We start from the raw sequence: 22,090 nt of genomic DNA, 5'->3' as shown, positions 1-22,090 counted from the left end.
ACTTTTTTGATTTGTTGCTATTTAGAGTGTACCTCATTAGCATTTGAGGAAATTACTTTTCAAGAGTATTACGATGTTACCTCTTTCCAAAACATGACCGTAAAACTTTGACTTCCTGTTGAAAATTCCAGTTGGACCCAGACAAAAAATTTTTCCTGAAAGAAACCACAGGATGCTTTTTTACTTCACAATTAGCTGCCAAAGGGCATGTGACCAATCTTAAATGAAATGGAGGAACCATTGTTTTGTGCTGAGAAACCACCAGCTTTCCTTCTGAATCCTAGCAGTAAATAGACATTTCATCATGCTAAAATAATTTCTCTAGTTAAGAGTTCATGCATAGGAGCATGGGAGTGATACCATCAATGAGGTTCTGTACATGGGAATTACATGAGATGGGGTCTGATCCTTTAGGGAAACCACTAAATGAGCTCCAGGAGTCCAGAGCTGAGGTAGATGGAATGATCTGTACATTGTTCTTGGCATTGAGGGTATATGTGTATTTAGCAATTAATACAACTGCTTTGGGAGAATCCTTTTCAGCCACTTTTTTGAAGGAAGTGAGCTGTATCTGTTCCTCTCCTCCAGTAACTGCAGAACTCATGGATAGAAGAGTCTCAAACATGTGAAACACCCACACACTTAATGAAAATAAGGCTGGTTGGTAAGAGGGGAGGCATCCTATTAAAACCGCCTTTAAGAACAACATTTCATCAAAGATCATGCAGGGGAGAACAATTATAAGTACTTCATGTCCTGGAAAAGCTCCTGTCAGTGTTGGCACTTCTCAGGTATTAAAAAGAAAAAAATCCCAAACCCTACCCTGGAGAACCTATCCAGGAAAATCCTTGACTTGTGTATCTGATCGTGGTTGATTCCCTACTGCAGCTCCATCAGTTAATAAGTCAGTCGACCAGAGGACACCAGACTGCTGGAGACCAGGCAGGATATTCCCCAAAATGTCATGAGAGAGCTATTGGCATTAAAGCATATTTGCCTTTCTCGAGTTCACTATTCTCAATTCAGTCACTGCTTTCAAAATTAATTTGATTAGAGGTGGATAATAGCATTTATGCTGAGTTGCATTAAGCTGTCTTTCCTTCAAATCGCTGTCCCACCTGTGATGGGCAGGATTTGTAGGTCCTTCTGAGGACTAGAGGAATGGAGTACACATTCTCTTGTGAGGATATTCTCCTAACAGAGCTTATCAGATGCTTGCTCGTTTAGTGCATTGTTCTTTTTTCTTATCTTTTGTTTTCCTTAAAAGTAGCAACTCTGTCCAGTTTAACAGTCAAAGTCTTATCTCAAAGTACCTGAGGAATTAACACTTTGAGGAAGGCAGTGCTCACAAAGCATGGATCTTTAATCAAGGAGAAAAAAGCTCACAGGCTTCATGCAAATAGGATATGAGGTGCACATTTCAATCTGTATTTAACATTTGGAATAATTAAACTGTGCTCAGCCCATACTGTGTGGTTAGAGGTGCTTATAAAGGACTTTATACAGGTGAAACAGAGGTTACAGTCTTTGTGCAGTTTACAGACTGAAGTTCTGCTACATATACAGTCATCCTGGAATAAAGAAATAATTCCTCACAGTTAAAAAATCTACATTAGTTGAATCAAAATGGCACTGCTGAACTTTTTCTATAAATGTAGTCCTTGTATACAAAGCAACATGAGTGTAACTGAACCTGACGTATGTTTGACACACAGTTCCTGAAGTTATAGGACTACAGGCATTTTAAAGTAAAAATTCCATCTCCTCAAGTGACAATCCAAGACTTTTGCAAGAATAAACTCTTCCAAATGGGAATGACTTCAGACATCTAGTTAGCCTGGAGATGAGATATTGGGGATGCAGCTAAAGGGTCTGAACAGGGCATTACTTTATCCAGGAAAAGATCTATCAGCTTTTGCTGAAAAAGCTGGCACTTGACCTCTGCACTGAGATTAACAATACCTCCCATGCCACACGAGTTAACCTCTACCTGGAAGAAATGCTGTCTCTCAGTGTGTGTAGGAGGGATGGGATCTATGATTACTGGTGCTGTAACACTGATAATGCCTGTATTATGGCTGTGGTAGTTCAAATGCTACTATTAGGGTTAAAAAAAAAAAAAAAGAAAGAAAAAAGAATGGGACACCCTGACTTTGTTTTGTTTCTCTAAAGATTTCTGCATCTAAAGATATATTTGTTGTAGGTGCCTCAAGTTTCCAGTATAAGTGCAATCTATATAGCTATTAATGAAAAATTCATTATAATGGCTTTATCATGTCAAGTTAAGTGTGTTTATTAATAGTGGTATTTTTACTTTTTGGTATGTAAAAACTCTATGTTAAATTTGAGATGACACTTTAAAAATGCTGCTTGCTTTGAATGACTAAGGTGCTATGATTTTTGTGGTTCAACAGAGGCCTGACTCATTTCTCTAATGAAACATTTTCCCTAATTTCTCTTCTTTGTGTTCTGAAGCATAAAAAGCTCTGAGTGCTGTGTATCCCTCAGTTGGTGAATGTCCAGAATCTGAAATACGTTGTGATTCTCTGGGGCTGATGGATATTATGTTGTTTAATATTTTATGCTTAAGACCATCGTGTCAAAATGATTACTGTGTTTTCATTTTGAATTTGTAATCATTTTGAATTTGCAGTTCACAAATTCATTTGGAAAACTCTAAGTCCTCTGATAGAGATGGGTAGCTCAGGTATCCTCTTTGTCACATTAGCTTCTTCTAAGGCCATTTGGATCAATATTTGAGAGACTGCATCAGAACAAATACCCATTTGGTCTGATTTGGCTTTATGCTAGACTTTCTCCTGTAATCACAAAAATTCCTGTCAGGATTGTATGAAGTTTTCCAAGGATGTGTAGATTTTTTATTTTTTTTTCCCTAAGGAGATTTTCTGCTTGAATTATGATCAGTGGTATCAAAGCTAGAATATGTTGCCCTTCAGATAAACATCTTTGTCGACTTAGCATCTTACATTTCAGCCACAGTTTAGGTCTTCACTGCTTTTTGTTGGACATGACTACATGATTTTTCAAGCATATGCTATGTCTATCTATACAGACACATTTTAAGGTGAGCAGGTGTTGGTGTTGTCATAAGAAAGCAGCAACTAATACAAACCACTTGAAGAAAGCACCACGCTAAACAAGGATTGTAATCTAGTGCTGGGCTTCTTCCTTTTTGACAAAAGCAAAAAGGAGCTGTGGTCCCTTAGCATCTTGAAGAACTTATCTTGCTTCTTATGGACTGTGGCAGCTCTTGTCTAATGGTTTATACTATTCAAATTCTTACTTTTAATATGTTGAAAACATATTAATGGTCAATGCTTATTTATTTTTTGAGTCTAGGTTTATGAAAGATCTGCTGAAGAGTTCTTGCACCACTGACATTTAAAATAAGATAGCATTACAATTAAAATATACTTGTATTACATTTCCTGAAATACTGTTTTTCATTTAGGCACTTTTTGTGACACAGATATCATCTCAATCAGATATGGTCATGTTGGATGGAGCTATGAGCAACCTGGTCTAGTAAAAGGTGTCCCTGCCCATGGCAGGGAGATTGGAACTGGATGATCTTTAAGGTTCCTTCCAACCCAAACAATTCTCTGTTTCTACGATTCTTCACTTAGGCAAGACTTGACTTAGTCTTCACTGACCTTCACTTGGACCAGACTGAATGGTTGCTCCTGACAACTATTGCTTGGGGATGGGGGGAGTGGGGCAGGCTGGCTGCCACTTCTCTGACCTAGTGAAATGAAAAACCTTAACAGAATAGGCTGTGCAGTAGAAAGCTTATTCTCTCTTTAATCCTTAAGCTCAACTTTTACAGCATTATTTGAACAACTGGTAGAACAGTGTATGTAAACACAAGTATCTCAAGGATTGAAAGGCAAGAGATTTGAAAACTAAGATATATTCCATTACTGAAGCTTTATTTGTGTATAAATGGAACAAATTACTTTTAACTAAAAAAACCCTCTGTCCTATCCCACTCTTTTTCATATAAGTCTGCCAGATACAGATTAGATTTAATATATGGAACCTTCATTTTAGCATTTCTAATGTCATGGAAAGACAAGGAACCTACCAAAATTTAGGTAGCATTTAAAGTTCTGAGACAGTAAAAAAGCCCAGATGCTTGATTCCTGTTTTCTGAATTGAATTTCTTCAGCTCTGCCCCCTTGAACTAGCTTATTGCATCATCAGATGTACTGAACATGTGCTACAGTTAAGAAGTACTGGGCTCATATGCACTCAGTAACACATGTATTTATTTACATTTCTCCCCAGGAAATTAGACAGAAATACAGCAGTTCTATTTTTTACCATATTTTAAAAATAATTAGAGCAGAAACTGCTCAAGAGGCATTAAAAAAGGCTAGGTGAAAATGATTTTGAATGTCAGAAATTCTAGGACTGTCAATCCCAACAATTACAACAATTATTTAGCCTTTCAAATTCTTGTTTCTCTTCAAAGCAATTTCATTTGGCCTTCCTATTCGTTTTGAGGTTCATACTTTCCAGATTTTCTATGTAATTGAAAAGATTAGGAACTTTTTTCAGCACAGGAAAACTTCTTTGATATAACAGCTCAGTTCCAGGAACCAGCATGTAACATCAAACAGTATGATATTAAAGCCCAGGAATTACAAAGGCTGTCAACACAGCAGTGTTATCGGAATGGGGCTTTTGGTTGTAGCCTTTCTCTGGCATTCGTGCCATGTCAAGCCTCTTTATGGTATTTACTTTACATCCACGGGAAGTTTGTTATAGGCTACTGCAGACTAAACTCAGCCCTTAGAACAAAGGGGGGGACCTGACTTAGTAATAGCAATCTTAATAATAGTGGTTGCCTGTCATAGTAACACATGGTATTTTCAGTGAGGGCTAATATAAAAAAAATACCAAAAAATGTTTGCAACCATCGTGTACATAGGACTCAGAAGTGCTGACATTGCTGTTAGAAATTTTTAAACCTGAACAAGTTTCATGTAGTTGCTCCTTCAGTTACAGTGCTGCAGGAGGCACTGTGTTTGAGCAGGACTAATTTCCCATGGAAGGGCAGGATTTTGAATGGGATTACTGTCACCAATGACTAGGCTGCTTCAAAATCATGTAAGTGTACCAAAAAAACCCCCAAATCACAGTTCTGTTTAAAGAGAAGTGCTTGTGAAGCTTGTATACCTGCAATAAACCTGAAACTCATTAGAAGACATTTGCTAAAAAGTTCTTGTTGGGATCAGAAGCCATTGTGTAGAGGGTTACGAAAATGAAGTCACTTGTTCTTTTCTTCAGCGTGGATGTACTTCTTTCAGTGGCCTATGGCTTGTGGGGGAAAAAGATGGTTTTCTTTTGTTACAAACTGCAAAAGAAAATGTTATTTTAGAGGTTTTGGCAAGTCTAAAAATGGACCTTATTTTTCCTAACTAGTTTTCTCTGCTACAATTCTGCATTCTTTATGCTTTGACCCCAGAAACAGTATCTTGATTAGACTCTGTAGGACGTAATAGCTTAATTGCTTCAATGCTTAATTTATTCAAACCTAGCGCTGTCTCTCTTTAGATATTCCAGTGAGGCTGTGGTTTAGGATAAAACAGACTTTATAAACAGGAAAAACTGAAACACTAAGGTTATTTTATTCTAAATCCTTTGTAATCTGTCCTTGGAAGTGAAAAACAGCATCACACTGTACGTACATGTTAAAGATGTGAGGCTGTAAATAACCAAAGATCAACTTTTCAAAAAAGACAAAAGAATTTGGAGTGAAAATTATGGGAGACATGAAAGACAAATTCTTTAAAGCACCTAGCTTACTGAAATCTGTATCTACTGAAGAAAATACTCTAGGAGTCCTGTTCTGCAACTTCATGAGAAGCAAAGGCAAGGTTTTAGTTCACAATGCATACACACAAAAGTAACTTCTAATTAATCCCTGTTACTCCTACAATGTTAGTAGGCTTCCAGTGATAGTTTTGCTTTGTTTTAGTTTTTTTTTTGCTTTGATGGATTATTTTCTGCAGGTGAATGAGTGATGAATCAGGAACATTAACAGCTTGGTATCTTTTTATTTCAGCATATTAAATAAGTCATAGATATATGTCTAGATAGATATATTATTTGATATAACCTAAGGATAGATAAACCAATGATAAACAGATTATGATTAAGTAAATTATAGATATGATAGGAATCATAGAAATATAATGTGATCTCGTAACAATATCTTAATACATCTTCTGACCTTAAATATACTATATGGAATATGAAAGATATAGGACAGAAATCATGCCTCTCATTAGATATCAAAATTAAATTCTGATCAGGAACTTTTAAATTGTATATAGGAACTTTAGGGTTATAATTTACTTTAAGCTGAACTTGAAATAGGAAACAATATATTCACTGATTTATCACTACCAGTTTCTGTAGTGTGTAAATAGAGTTGTATCCTCAGAACTCCTCAATAGATCTGAATTAGGTTGGAGGCCCTCAGAGATGGAATGGGTACTGCCTAATACTTTTTACTGAATGAGAAATTTTTTTTTTTCTTCCTTCTGAATAGGCATTTAGCATACTGAATTCGTACTGAATGTCCCCACTAGCCAGATGGTTGGGAGGAGGGCCTACTGTACGAGTTTCAACTCATTTTAAATTAAATCCTCCTCTGGTACTTCTTGCTTTGTTGCAGATGCACAGGATGCAGCTGACATTAGTTGCTGAATTACCGGGAGACAGAGGGGCACCTCAGGGCCCTTTTAACCTTCCCATTGTGACAGGCTGGTAGAATATACCCTCCCAATTCATAGGATATAGCTGTAGGGTTTGTCCCTCCTATATCCATGCCTGTCACTTTCAGCTGGGGCTGTATCCAACCTTTAGTGATGCGTGGACTTGAATGTGATCTATTATTTAATTATTTAATATAAGAGTTAGGCTGTAAGAGCTGCTGCAAAATATTTTAGCACCTATTTCCAACGTAGACAGGAGCCTTCTGTCAAATGGGTGTTTGTTTTCCAATTCCATTGTGCTGAAGTTTGATATTCATCAGCAGAGGTATGGAAACACTTCTGAACACTTGCTCCCACGCTTGTGTAGATGGGTGGGGAACCAGGTCAGAACAACCTTGTTAAATTTGAGTATTTTTGCTAAGCGTACTTTACTAAGTTTCTAAATGTTACATAACTTGTGTGTTTTTTACTCTTCCCCTTGCAGCCTTATTGTTGACTTTGACTAAGAATGCATCTGAATACAAATTTAGTCTTTCAATTCACCAGTTGGACCTGTCTTAAGGTTAGGGGTCCTTTATGCCAGGGCACATAGTTGCAATAGAAGCACGCTACATTAATTACTTTTACCAGTAACCTCTACCAGCTTTAAAAGTGTGACCTCAGACCATTTTTTTAAAGACATAACGGAGGAAAAAGTCCTCTGTATATTTGGCTTCCATTTACATACACATTGTAGTAACTCTGAAAATAAAATGGTATGTGGGCTTTACTGTAAAACAAAAGTTTGCAATAAATTTCTCCCAACCTGAAAAGCTGCCACATGCTTTCACTTGATAAAATTTTTTTGGCTCTGAGTCTGAATAAAATTTCACAGCCCAACATATTATGCTTAAGTGTGTTATCAAACAAAATATCTTATTCTTGCCAGGAGCAGAAATCTTTCAACTACATAAACATCTGTTTATTAACTGCAAACTCTTTACTGAGTATTACCTTCACACTGGTTTACTCTCACCAATAATCTTGAACAAGAATTTCCAAGAGAGACTTGGCAAGATCACTTGTCTGTAATATATGCAGCATTCCTGAAATTCTTGGCACATTACCCTTGAATCAATTAAAACAAAAGTACTTTGCTATTGCTGGGGGGTTTTTTAACTGTTTAGAGCTTCACTGTTGAGATGTCTTTATTCTGTACTGCAGACGTCTTGCTATAATGTAACTGAAATAGTTTAAAAATAAATGGGGTGTCTCCTTTGCTATTGAATGAATTGTAGTGGTCCTTCAGCAAGACGTAAACCTTTACCCGGGAACACTTTTCCACTTTCTCCTATATTCAGGCCACAGCATGACTGTAGCTGAAGCTGGCAATGCAGAGGAGTGGAGTCTTTGTCCTGGAGCAGAAATCCTAACAAGGCGTTCAAGGCATTTTGCCCACCTCAGCTAAGACTTCCAATAGTAACTTGCTTCACAGCATATTCCAATTACAGAGCACAATCTCCTTAGCCATCTTTCTCGGCTGTCTATTACAGGCAATGTGAAACTAGATCTTCACTTCACAGAATGTCTCTGGAAATGTGAAGCTTACAGTAGATAGACTAGAGGCACTTGTGAGAGCTTCCACTTTAGCAGTGCAGTTTTACTGGAGTAGTCAGCTTTGAAAATAGTCACTGAGAGTGAAACAACAACTAAATAGCTCTGTATGTCCTAAATGAGGGGAGAGAAAACCTCTCTGGAAACTCTGCAATTAATATTTTAAATTATTTCAAAATAGTGCAGCTGAAGGAAGAGAATGGCAGGTGAGTACTGAGTCTGTGGGAGAGAGAGAAAGTATTGAGAAGGAAAGTACAGAAGATTAAATGCAGGTCTGAGATAACAGTTGAGTGTTATGGATAGATTAAACCTGATTTTCTTGAATGCTCCTAGAGTATATGTTCACAACAGTTCAAAATTGATTTAAGGTCCTGCCCCTGCTTCACACCACCTTCCTACACTAGTTCTGGGAGTTCCGGAGTAATGCCTTTTTTGAGGTAGGCTTTCTTCTCAGCTGGATCAGTCCCCCTGAGCTGGGTTAGCAAGAGATGACAGTGTCAGGGCTGGTGCAGAACTGAGAGCCGGGAAAAGGACAATTGCCAAAGCCTGATTTTGTCAGCTGAAACTGCTGTGGTGCTGCACCCCTTCTCTGAACATAGAATGTTAGTAGGGATGCTACTTAGGGATGGAATGAGAGGGTTAAATTTAAGTGTTTTAAAAATCAGTGAAATATAATTTGACTGCCATAAACCAAAGTTCCTTAATTAGCATAATTGTACAGTGTCAAGACAGGGCTGAGCTAAGGTAATTTGAAAATGTAGCTATGTTTTTTACATCTAACATGCTCAGAATTATAAAATGAAATGAGTACTTATTTCCTCTAGGAAAACTGTATAATTTTTCCTCTTTTAAGCTTGAACTGATTTTACATATACACACACACACGTATATATAAAAACATTCAAACTTTAGGTGGAATTGCCATGGATTTTCCTCTGGAGAATTCTGTTTGGAGATGAGGTGATTGTTTCTATCAGCTATCAGTTGAAGAGCATGGATAGAAAGGATTTGGGAAGGAAATATGCAACACAGGCTTTACAAGTGATGGGCCATTTAAACTGTGTAAATGAGAAGCTCCAGTATCATCCCTCCCCTGCCCTGACTCCAATCATACAAGTACTCTGTATAGGACAGTAAAAGCACTGGGGAGGTTTTGACTTGAAGATGAAAGACAACAAATAATGAGATTAAATCAAATAAAAGTCTGTCCTACCAGAAACTAATTTTTTCTTCCGTAAAAGCTAAATTATGCTCCGTATATTGAGGGCAGCTTGAATTATAACTAAAGTAAAGTAAGCCAATAGTTGAGAAGCCTGTTTTGACAGAAGAATCACATAACCTTTTCTGTCCCAAACTGAAGTGCTGTAGAAAGCTGTGTCCATATTAAAATGCTGTTGATGTTATGATTCAGAAAAATATCTCTGGTTATAATGTATAAATAAATTCTCATTAGATTAATAAAATTTGTAGTAGCATCATGAGCATTACTCAATACTGACAGACTTCGAACAAATGCATCTTTAAAAGGATGCTTTAAAAGAATCTGTAATGTCACTTCAGAGCAACAAGTATTTCAAGGGCTGTTATGGTCTCAAAAGTGACTTCAACACAATTCTCTGTAATGGATCTTCAATCTGTGAACCATGAAGTTATAGGTATTCTTGTCATGTTTAAACTAGATTTTACTGTTTCTGATAGTGCTGTAGCACAAGGGAGTTGTTGAGAGGAAACTGAATTGAGATCCTGAAGACTAAACCAAACTTGAAGTTCAGCTTGCATATAAACATGCTGCAGCTTAAGGCCTATCTGTTTAATGCCATTAGACTGAATTCTCCCTTCTTTAATTCCAACTGATTGATGGTACTACCTGGAATGTAATGTATTTATTACTTTTTAATTTTCCCAAGCTTTCCGGAGGCCCAGAATGAACTCTTTTTCTGAAGAAATAGAAAGGGAGCTACAAGCAGCCTTTTGGGTTGCCTCTAGAAGCTAAATATGCATTTTTACAGCTGCCTATTAACACAAACAAACAAACAAGTAAACAAAACCTAAACAACCAATTTCTTTAATCAGATTACTAGTTTTCAGCCCTGAAGGCCCAAGAGGGCAGGGAAAGTGCTGACAGCAGCAGTACCTATTCATGTACCCCATACCTGTTCCACTCTCCTGGCTGTGCCAGAATAACCACTTCTGGTTTAGTTAGAGAAGTCTGTATTGACTGATCTGCTGGGTTATTCCACACATGAATCAGTTCCCTGATCAGAACTTAGGTGTGGGTCAATTTGGGGTTGTAAGTCTGAGATGATAACCTAGTGGCTGCCGCTGCTGGCAGCCACTCACAGAAGGCAAAGGTGACTTGGCCACCAACAGGAGGTGAATTATGAGACTTCTGTGGGGAAAAGGATGGGGAGGGAACAGAGTGGGGGAGGGAGTTGTACTGGTGTTGCAGGAATTCTTTTTGGTTGCTGCAGAACACTAAGGTACTACTGTGTGGCATTTAAGCCTGACAAGAGGAGAAAGCCTAGGGCAGGGGGGCTGCGTAAGTTGCCATTGAATGCTCTTCTCTCCTGAATGCAAAGCTATTTCCAGAAGGTTTTCTTGTTTTTATGAAGTATTTTCAGGTCTGTGAACTAGAAAGAGAAAATGGTGATGTAACAACCACTGAAGTGTTCAGGTTTTTTCCCCCCAAAACCCATCAGTATTGCATATCATCCTATTTTTTAAAAAAAGAGAATCTGACTGAAGTCTAAGGACTGTTTGGCCATTTCTAATTGAATTTTTGTATGTTTTTCTGATTTGTATATGTATTTTCACTGAAATTGTTCTGTTGGGACTAGACATGTTTGCTCACTGGATATTTAGAGAAGCATTTTATTGCAAGACTTTTTTTCAAGATTAAAAAATGTAAACCAAATATTATTTAATTTTTGAGTACAATTGGCTACAACAGGTTACTGTAAGCAAAGCCTTTTTTTTTTTGAATTTCAGACTTATCTCTGCTATCATATTCTCATAATGTGCTTTGGTTTGCCAAATAATGCCTTTGCCACAAACCTTTATGACGCTTCCTGAAGACATTAAGGCTGTCCTAATACTCTTGTGGATCAAGCTCATATTAAGGATAGGATTTTCAAAGAAACAATATTTAGGAGCAGATGGAAATAAAATACTTTGAGCATTGTTTATTAAACAGCCACTGTTTGCAGATGTAAAGTATGGCAGAAACAGTAATATAATTTTCAAGGATGGATATAGTCCTGGTATAATGCTGAAGAGGTGCTTCCCAGCTGCCTGGCAGCATCACAGGCACATAAGACTGGAAGATGTATGCTAATGTGAAAGAGATTAAGCCCCAGAGATGAAGCTTTTTTAGTTGTTGCTATAGAGTAGGACTTGCTTTTGACTTTCTTCTCTTGAGACACATGAACACAGCATGGACACAGACTTTGTCACAGATATTTAGGTCTCAATTCTGAACAAGCTCAATAATGTTCAGGAACTTCCAGTCTTCTCCCCAAAACTTTTCACAGTGTAAGGAAGTCCAAACATGTTGTGAATGTAAGCAGTATTAGGACCTACAGGCTTTGCTTTTTCCTTTATGGAAATACTTACATAAGTTTTTCGTATTTAGTGGTAACATATGACATTGAAAGCAAGAGCTACCTGTTTTAACCGAGTAACTAAACGTTTTTCTTAATGACTTGTGCATCAGTTTTGTGTTGAAATTGTGGCATTATAACTAGCGTCATGAGTATCTCAGCATGGTTCTTTGCTTGCATTACACACAAGTTAACAGAAGCACTATTTTGGAGGAGAGTCACTCCTGCAATGACAGTGCTACCTGGGACACTTCATGGAGTAACCAGGGAGATGTTCAAGTAACATGGCAACTATATGGGACAGGACAGAAATTACGCATTGGTATTCCCAAACAATTAACCTGCCTGCTGTCAGTTTTCTGAATGCAAATATCTGGAGCCTCTACTTTAAGTCAGCACTTCTAACTCTTCTTTATCTCTCAAAATATACTGAAAAATCTATATTGTATTAGCACTCAAAGTTACCTTCAAGAGCTTCAAAAGAAGCAAGGATGCTCTTTAACTTCCCCCTGTTTAGCTCAGGAATTCAAGAGGCATGCTGTTACGGGTTGTGAGATTTAACTGAAATGTTAAAAATTTAGTTCTGTTAAATGCTGCTTATGAACTGTCAAAGACTGAGCTTGGTTTCTTCTGCTGCTGAAGAAAAACAAAACCAAAGTGACAGGTTGTTAATCACAAGATGTTAATGCAAGTGCATTTCTAGGACCATGTTGTCATGCTCCTTTAGAAATGGTGTGTAAAACCTATAGTTAGCATGTCTTCATTAGATTTTGACCTTGAAAGTTTAAAGGCATTTTGTTCTTACTAGTGCTGTGGATCATACCTTAAATTAAAATTTATTATCTTAGTGGAGGTGGTTTCTTTTATAAAACCGTTCTAGCCTTAGAGCTCAGCACTGAAACTAGATTTTCAGTAATATTCCCTTGGTGCCTAGATAAGCATAATTGAATTGGTAAAGCATTTTTTTCCTCCCTCAGAATTCAACTAGTGATTAGGGTTCCTGGTTTCATGATTGGCAGCTAAAACCTGGTTTGTTCAAAACTTGAACCTGAAGTGTTTAAGATTTTGTAATGAGTCGATTTTTTTTTTTTCCTTTTTACTAACATCTATTAAAAAAGTGATAATTTGGTGGTGCAAAACCAACTGGACCACCAGCCTGGTCTAGCTGAACTGTAACTCCAACAGCGGCAACTTAAGGCCTTAAGCTGACACAGGGATTAGATACTAGAAAAAAAAATTCACCGTTGTGGTGGTCAGGCACTGAAATACGTTGCCCAGGGTGGAGGCGTTTAGGAGGTATCTGGATCTGGCACTGCGTGTTACGATTTTAGTGGTTTAGGGTTTACAGCGGCAGTGCTGGGTGGACTGTTGGGCTGGATGTCCTTAAAGGTCTCATCCGGCCTCGATGATTCTACGATTCTACTCCAGGTACGTGACACTCGTTCTCATGGGAGGGCAGCAGAGCAGCACTGAGGCGACCGGGCGCCACGGGACTGTTTTCCCACGGCAGGAGGGCCGGGCTTGGCTCCCAGTGCTGGCGCAGAGCCCGGCGGGCTCAGGGCACGGTCGGACCCTCCGGCACAGCCCCGATGCTCCTCGCCCCCCGCGCCGGCCGCTCAACGCCGCCCACGGCCCCGCCTCCCTCGCGGCACCGTGCGGCTCCCGCCCGGGCAGGGAGGCGAGGCGGGCACCGAGGTGGGCACCGGGGCGGGCGCGGTGGGCACTGCGGGGTGGGGGGTGTGTGTGTGTGTGCTCCCACGGCGCGTTCAAACGCGTTTATTTTGCAACCGCAGCGCGGCGGGGCCCCCGCAGCCCGAGGGGCTCGCCCGGGCTGCGGGTGAAGCCGCTCCGCCGCCGCCATCCCTCCGCAGCCGGGGGGCTGCGGCCGACCACGGAGGGACTGCGGGGCTCGACTGCGTGTGGGCCCCGCCCGCCCTTCCGCCGCCGCGCCCCGCCCCGTCCGCCGCCTCTGCCCGGCCCCCGCCGCCCGCGGAAGTGAGCGGAGCGGGGATGCGGCCGCGCCGCCCCGGGGCTCCGAGGTGAGAGGCGCGGCCGGGCGGCGCGGCCGGGGCGGCGGCCGTGCAGGGGCTGCCGCCGTGCAGGGGCTGCCGCTTGCGTCTCTCCCCGCTCCCACACGCCTCTGCCACCGCGCCGCCCGCGGCCGCCTGCGCTACAGGGCGGGCGGGACCGGCGCGGCCGAGGGGGGCTGCGCGGCGGGGGTCGCTTCGGGGAGCCGTCGCTTTCGTTCGCCGCTCCCCTCCTCCCTCCCGCCTGGCGCTGAGGGTGCGGGCAGAGCGGGGAAGGAGGGTTACTTGGGGTGAGGGTTTATTTTTAGGTGCGAACGCCCCTCCCCGGGCGGGACGAGGCTGTTGGAGGCGCTGGTGGCGAGGGGGAAGCGGCGGCGCTGCTCCGCCGCGGTGCTGTAGCTGCTGGGCGACTAATCCTCATCCTCATCCTCATCCTCGGTGGTCTCTGACAGCTCTGCGGGCTCCCTGCGTGTGCCTGTTCTGCTCCGCGCTGGGCAGCCCGTTCGGCTCGGCTCTGGTGTTCTATTTTTTTTTAATTATTATTTTTATTTTTTACCATTTTTTTTCCTCTTTTAGCGTTGGTTTCTCTTGCAGATGTTGCTGCAGGTGGGGGCAAAGGGAGCACTGTGATTGCCTGGGATTTTGGGGCATTTCTCTCTTCACCTTTCCGCTCCCGCTCCAGCGCTGCTGTTGCTAAAGACTTTTGTAACTATCGACTCAAGTACAATTTCGATGGAAAATGAAGGTAAAGGTCTCATCAGAGTCACTGACTTCATTGGAGCTAAGAGGATTTTTGCATGCAATTTGGTGACAACTCCTACTGGTGCGTGTGTATGTTTTACCGTTCCAGGGGTTTGCAGGGTTGCTCTTGTGTGCTAATCTTGTGGTAGGAATTTTCATCTGCATTTTGTAGTTTAAGAATTACAGGACCATCGCTTTTCTTTATTTGTGCTGCTGCTTATTGAATTATCAGACAAATGTTATTGTCTCTTAACAGATACTCAGATATGCATCCGTTGTGCATTTTAGTGCTCTGTGTGCATTATTGTGCCCTATGTGTTCGGAATATGAACATTTTATTTAGATAGGAGCTTCTGAGCATTAGTTGCTTAGTATTTACTTAGATGATATGATTTTCTTAAATTTATATTTCAGGGTGAAACTGAGAAGCATTGCTTGCATTTTGTGTTGAGTGTATTTTTGTGTTCTTGAAAATGACTAAAATTTACTCTCTTGGTCAGTATTTAATTGAAAAAGTGGTTCTGAAGTTTTGATTTGAAAGATGTGGTATGATGTTGTAAAGTCTATGTACTGAAATAAGTTGCTTTATTATGCTTTCTTCTTGTCTGGTTTGTAAATGACTTAACCTGAGGATTTATATTAGTTTGCTCATGTTGACCCTCAGTTTTATGCTCTGGGAACCTTGAAAACCTCTTTCGATTGTCATAGTGACTTTAAGCCTCGTTGTTTGTTTGTTTGTTTGTTTTAAATTTTTTCTAAGTTTTGTTTGTTTCCCTTTCTGTTTGATGCTGGTTGTTGAAAATCCCTGAAATGTATTGTTTTTATTACTCTGTATGTAAGAAAAGAACCACTGATTCCCCCCCTTCCTTATGTCATCACAATTCTTAGAAGATAGATGGGTTTTTTTAGATGGCTACTGAATTTCCTTTGCTATAGGTAGTTACATGAGACGTAGGTGCTCCTTTTCCACCCACCCCAGTCTGAGGAAAGAAAGGTACTTTTTTATTAGTTTGACTTGAATGAAGAACTGAGTTGAGTTTTTGAGGTAGACAAAATTATTTTCTATGTTTGGATATTGTTCGGTTTTGAAGCGTGGATGACTGGAAGGTTGTGGTAATTGTGAAGTCCAACCCATGTTGAAAACTTATGTAGGTTGTTATCATCTGGCATTTCAGAACTTTTTTCTTATTTTAAAATCACATTAGAATATTTTCAATTCTATTGATCATGTCTTCCAACTGAATATTTGTAATAAAGAGTATGGAACTTAATAGGTAGAAGGAATTTTGGAAGGGGAGTGAGGAACATCTCTTTGAAAGTTGGTCTTTGTTTCTAGAGGCTGGAGAACTGATAGAAGTAGTGTCAGTGCCTTTGCATTTCAGTCACTGTGTTGCAAGTGAAAGGGTTTTGACTAGGCAGTGCTGTGGGTGGAGGAAAGCAGGTGGATTTACCACCAGTGGATAGAATTGCACTTTGGAGGGTGGAAGGAGAGTAGCTGTCTGATACCTGTGTACCAAAACCAAAATGGCAGAAAGACTTTTAATGCCTCATAATTCAGTTACCAAATAAATAGTATATCATAGATGTAGTTTACAGTCAAGTTGCACGTGATAGTATGGCCCATTCTAATTCTTCCAAATACTGGTAGCACAAAGATGGTATTTCTCACGGAATAAATAAATTATGCATAAACATGAGTAGTAATTGTATGATAGAAATAACATAAAAAAGCTTTATCTTGGGGAAAATACAAGATGATCAGATGCATATTTCAAAGGCAGAAATAAAGACAATGAATGATAAAAAGAGTGAACTGGTTTTCTGAACACATTAATTACTTCTCCACTCTTTTCACCCCCACACCCTCCTCATCTCTTAATTATTTGAGTCTCCAGAGGGGCACATATATTTACAACTGTGTAGTGTTTGTTTTGGTGTTCTTGGTATTTTTGAGCCCTTCTTTTTCTATCCATTTGATGTTTTTGGCACTAGACACCAGCAGCTTTCATGCTGGAACTTTTTAGAAACTCTTTAGAGCGTCCTTAATGTATTTTCTCCTGGCAATAGTTGAATAATCTTTGTAATCTTGTAGAACAAAGATTGCAGTTAGACTGTTTTTAAACTTTTTTTTTCCTGAGTTTGTTTGAAAGGTCTCTTTAGGTTTGGATATTGAGCAAGAGATGGCAGATTTTTTTCCCCTCCTGTATTTGAGTGAATATTCAAGATTGGGAAGTGATAAGATGGTTTGGAAAAACGATGTTTTCCTGTGTTAATTTAGTACTCCTAAGCAGTACTGTGTATTTACTCTAAGTTAATGTTTTGTTCTGAGACTTTATGGTTCCTGTTTCTTCTGTTGGGTTGATTGAACTTCCGCAAGAATTCATGTTTCTCATGGTGGGGAAGAGAGATTTTTCCATCATAGGAAGACTTCTGCTTAATCATATGATTTAGAGGAATGATGTTTTTATTTCTTTTTGGAAAGATGGAATTTTGTGCCTTCTTTTCATAAGAGGTGCTTTTTCTTAAACTGTAGGCAGTCAGGAGAACCTGGATAGACAAAACAACTGAATGTAAACTAAGCTTTTTGGATCTCTCCATTGATGCCTCTGGGCCATTTGAAGTAGTCTTCTATAGTGTAATCTGAAATTTTTTCCTTTCTTTTATCAGCATCTTTTAGGCTGTGATTTAGGCTGTTCTAATGAGGTTTGTCTTGTAGAAGACTGCCTTTTAGTAGAAAAATGACAAATACGGTTTAGGTTTCTTAGACTTCGAGCTCCTTTGAGGTCAGACTATGATTACAAATACAAGTTGTTAAGTAGGAGTACTGTTTTGTTCTCAAGGCCTTATGTAGTATTTATTTTTATATAATAAAGTGTCCAACAGAAGAGGTCGGAATAATGTTTTTTCACCTGTAAACCAAAGCGATTTTCCCCAAATCATGCAGAAGGTTGGTACAAAAACTCAGACCAGAATTGCTGCATGTGATAAAAACATCATGTGATGATTCAGAAATCCTCCTTAATCCTCATTGTTTTGAGTCCTCGTTAATTTGAGCTAATCTTCAAAGATGACTGTTAACTTCAGCCTATAGTCTCTCTACATCCTGTAGTAATTTCAGGATAATTTTTATGATTGGATGAATAGGGAGATATAAGTGAAGAATGTTTTATTTCTTTGAAAAGTATCCAGAGATGATAAATGAATAATTTTTGTTTATCTTGTGCTTGAAGTGCAGTTGAATTTTCTAATGAGCTTCTAATGGGTGGGTTTGGTGTCTTTTTTTAAATGATGAGAATGGGCTTAGTTGCTAAACTTAACAGATTGAAGATCAGTGCATAGATTTTGGGTTTTGGGGACAGTGAGTTAGCATCGTGGACTGGCTCATGATGGATTAGGCAGCCGTACTGAGGAAGGGGTGGAGTATGTGTACATGCGACTGACAGCAGAGGGGGAAGGGATGCCTGAGGCAGCAGTGACTTAAACAAATTAAATGGCTCCAGAGTGGCATCAACAGTAGTTCATTAAGTAATATCCAAAGTAATCAGAATGAAATTTGTGATGGAAGATGTTAGAAATTCTGAAATGGACTTGGTGTTATCACAACAGTTCAAGTTTCTTTTGGCATGTAAATAATTTCTTAACAAGTTAATAGGTGAAACAACAACTATGATATTCATTGATTACAGTTTTTTACTATCTGCAGCTTGCAGAAAACTAGAAACAAGTACTTAACACTTATGTTGGCAAAAGTCACATCTCTTCTGTTTAACTTGGAGTTTAGGATGAGAGATTTTTTTCTTTTTTTCTTTTTTTCTTTTTTTTTTTTTTTAAGTGGAGTCTTCACTAAAGACCAGTTCTAGTAGATATCGTAAATATCTTCCTGTATTTTAACAGTATTTTGATAAATTAAATAACTGCTAAGTTAATATAGCTCAGTCTTGCATTAGAAACATATATTTCCTTTTTAAATGAACAGTGTCATCTTTTAGTCTGATTGATGGATTATTAGCCTTTTCTTTCCCCTGTTTTTCCCATGCAATTAGTTTGGAAATGTTAATCTGTCATAATCTAGAAGTGATTTGACATGGTGACTGCTTGAGTTCAGATGTTACAGAACGTGTTTAGTTATTTTACTAGCTCTGTAACTCCTCTTTGTGGAGAGTCTATGGCATAATCTCTTGCTGAGTCAAGAGAAACAGTAGTGTAAGGAAAATGCAGATAATTCTTAGGGCAGCTAATTTAACAAATATTTTTGTTTGCTCTTTTGTGAAGAGTGACAAATATGCTGTGATCTTGGGGTAGTTCTGTAGGACTGAATGAAAGTGTTGTCTTACTGCTGAAAGATGGTTCTGCTCTGAGACCTGTTCCTGCTGAAGTGTTGTGTTGACTCTCATGATTGTTGAGTTTGTCTGGCTTGGTGGACGGTTATCCCAGCTCTTCCTTCCTCCTACCCCAGTTGGATGGCTTTCTGTTGAATTATGAAGTTGAATGGGTTTATGAAGTGTCCAGTTAATGTTGAAAATGGTGAAGGTCAGAGACCTCCTCCCTTTAGCATAAGCAGACTGTTAGCTTGACTCAGCTTATTGTGTAACCAGAGCTTCCATTCAGTATCAATTCTTCCGTAGACCATGCTCGAATTTTGCAAGAGTGGAGTAAGTTAATAAATAGATTTTTAGTTGCAAGACCTTTTGATTTTAATCAGAGACTTCAGGTGGTACCTAACTTACACTGAGTGATAACATTTGCAGTGTGGTTTGTAGAAGCTACAAGGAATGCTAAAGTTACAGTGCAGAGAAGAGAGGGAGAATAAAATACAGTAATCAAGGTATAAATTTGGGACAAACATCTGTTTCTAGTAATTTGTTTTGTAAACATTTTACTCTAAACAATTGGAAGGGATAAAATGGATAATGGGCTAGCAGATGCAGCCTACAGAGTCTTTTACAGAGGCTTTTAAAATATTTTTAAGTCATAAATTTTCCGCAGCACTTTCTACCCGCATGCATAATTCACAAAAAAAAAAGGTTGGTGAATACAGTGTTGCTGCTTTCTTGATACTAATTATAAGAAAGCTTATTACCATAAGTAGAGTAATTATTCAGTGAGTTATGCTTGCATTTAAATTGACACTGACACTAGCTTGGTCCTGAGAACTGTTGTGAATAGTAAGTTCAGTGTTTTTTAATTAGAAATTTATTTTGTCGTATTATGAAGTGACTGCATAGCTGTCAAGGATATAATCAACTATGAGGTCTTGGAGCTTCATTATTTTAAACAAATACTGAGAAAATACTTCTGTTGGTGTTTTTGCTTAACACAATTGTATGGCAGCTAAATTCTGCCCATCTTGGATATATTAGTAGTGTATCACACTGATAAAATTATTTATTAGTGTTTGCTGTTCAAGTGCTGTCCTGGATTCTGAGAAGCTCAGCACTTCAAAGTGTTATGAGATACAAGCAGACTGTTGGAGAGGAGCCATGTGATCTTATTTCTAAGCTTAAATGTTCTCTTCTAGAAAGTTAGCAACTCTCGGGCAAGACGGATGACTGATATTTAGACCCAAAGTCTTTTGGCCTTTAACTTCTAAAGGGCTCCATGTGAATCAGGATTTGAGCTAAGGCACGTGCTATTTGGAGTCAAATGAGGTATGACCATCAGTGCTCTCTTCCTTAGGCAATGAATTTCCGAACTGACCCAGTTTTATTATACATGAACTCTGCTTTCATCGAGGCACTACCATTGATTTGATCATTTTAGTGTGTCCTCAGGATTTTGTATCTTTTTGTTCTTCTGATTAATAAGTACAAACAAATGTATAAAATGCTCAAGCAGACTTTTCTAGTGTTTAAGGAGCTTTTTTGAACAGGAAGAATGAAAACTGAATACTTTGACCAGCCAGCTACAGATGGGTCTGATGTGTTTGTGAATGCTTTCTTGGTAGTGCTGGTGCCATCTCAAGGTTTTCAGCAATGAGGCTTTAAACTCGTCATAGTACAGCCTCCAGAGTAGCAGAAATGCTCTAAATGGCACATCTTTTGTAGCAATTGCATAAAAAATTTGAGTGTTTGGTATTCTTAAGTATTCTACATTGTTCTACTGTATTCTCCATTGAATGAGCTAAAGGAAGATGAAGTGGGGTTGGAGGTTTAGCTGGATTTCTTTTGTTACCATTTCTCCTACAGGCTACAGCACTGCAGTCAGGTTTAAGGTATCATTGTTTTCGTGAAGTGCTTTGTCTAGCTGGAGAGCATGCAGTTGTCATTCAGAGGGTTTGCAAGATAACCACATGGTATATACTATGATTACGGAGAATTATCCATCTTTACTCTTGTGCTGGCAGCCTCAGTTGAACTAGATATCCTACTTTCTATTTTTTAAAGTGAAGAAGACATGGTGAAACTTCCTAAAAGAGTAAAATGTATTTCAGGTTGTGGAGACATGTTTCTCTGGGAGTGTTCTCTTTAGAAGGTATTTTTAGGACTTGAAAATAGTTCTTGAGCTTTATAGACTGTTGTAGAGTTAATAAATTGCGTGTTAAATGGAGCATCTTGGTCTTTATTACACTACCTGAAGTAGATGAGGTTGGGGGTAGGTTGCTTAAGTATTTTACAACTTTTAAGATTGGGCAAATGCTGAGATTTATAATGGTCTATGCCAGTATTAGATGTCTATTTTTTAGTTGATCAGAAATGCTGAAGTGTTTTGTGTCAAGGAGGACAGTTCTGCATTATGGCTGTGTCTTGGCCATACTAAAAATCCTAAGCAAAATGGCACTTGAATACAAGGCAGGTTTTTTTCCAGGCTTAAAGGGCAGCTTAGCAGGTTGTTCTCACAATTTGGGTATTTATGTATCTTTGGTTAATGGGTGGTGTCTGGACCAGATTAAATATTGCCATTTTTCTATAAAGTCTTGTGAAATAACACACAATGTCAAGGGGCTGAAACTATGTGACCTCTCAGGGTAGAAATTACTCTCCAAGGAGAAATCATTAATGCAAATTAGTGTTTCTCTTTTTTTTTCTGCCTTTTTTAGAGTCCGAACTTTTCTGTGTGCACTTTCTTTGATGTGGGGGCTCCTGGTAAAATGTTTTAACTAAAGTACTGTTGAATAGGAACAAATTCATTTTGAATATTAGAATACAGGGCTGCTGCAGCTGTTTCCCCAGAAGTGAAAAATCATCAAGCTTTTCCAAGAAATGTATTTCAAATGAAGACAGTATACAGTAACTTCCAAAGCCCTCAAAAAGTACTTCTTTTCCTGAACAAACCATACCTGGTAGAACACAAGAGACTCATTACAACATTTTGAGGGGCAGGAAGGGTCAACTCTTTGCAGTGACAAAATAGTCTTTTTGCAAATTGGTCGTGGGTGTTTGTGTTG

General features: G+C 39.1%; 1 protein-coding gene across 6 annotated transcripts in view; it reads left to right on the top strand.

The window, feature by feature from the left end:
- ATP2C1 (ATPase secretory pathway Ca2+ transporting 1) overlaps window positions 1-22,090 on the top strand; it is a 67,026-nt gene that overhangs the window by 3,206 nt on the left and 41,730 nt on the right. The window contains exons 1-2 of one of the 6 annotated variants that reach the window (XM_050315465.1): window positions 13,912-13,977; window positions 14,560-14,710. The exons of 2 other annotated variants lie outside the window; for them this stretch is intronic. In XM_050315465.1, coding sequence (XP_050171422.1) covers window positions 14,705-14,710 — 6 coding nt within the window. In that variant the 5' untranslated portion in view covers window positions 13,912-13,977; window positions 14,560-14,704. Of the gene's footprint in view, window positions 1-13,911; window positions 13,978-14,305; window positions 14,789-22,090 lie in introns of those variants that run through there. 3 more of the 6 variants (XM_050315485.1, XM_050315475.1, XM_050315495.1) reach the window with 3 other exon arrangements.

The sequence above is a fragment of the Myiozetetes cayanensis genome, unplaced genomic scaffold (genome assembly GCF_022539395.1).
Source record: "Myiozetetes cayanensis isolate MyiCay16 unplaced genomic scaffold, myiCay2020 scf1, whole genome shotgun sequence".
Classification (NCBI taxonomy): Eukaryota; Metazoa; Chordata; class Aves; order Passeriformes; family Tyrannidae; genus Myiozetetes; species Myiozetetes cayanensis.
This window is presented reverse-complemented; position numbering and strand designations above follow the sequence as displayed.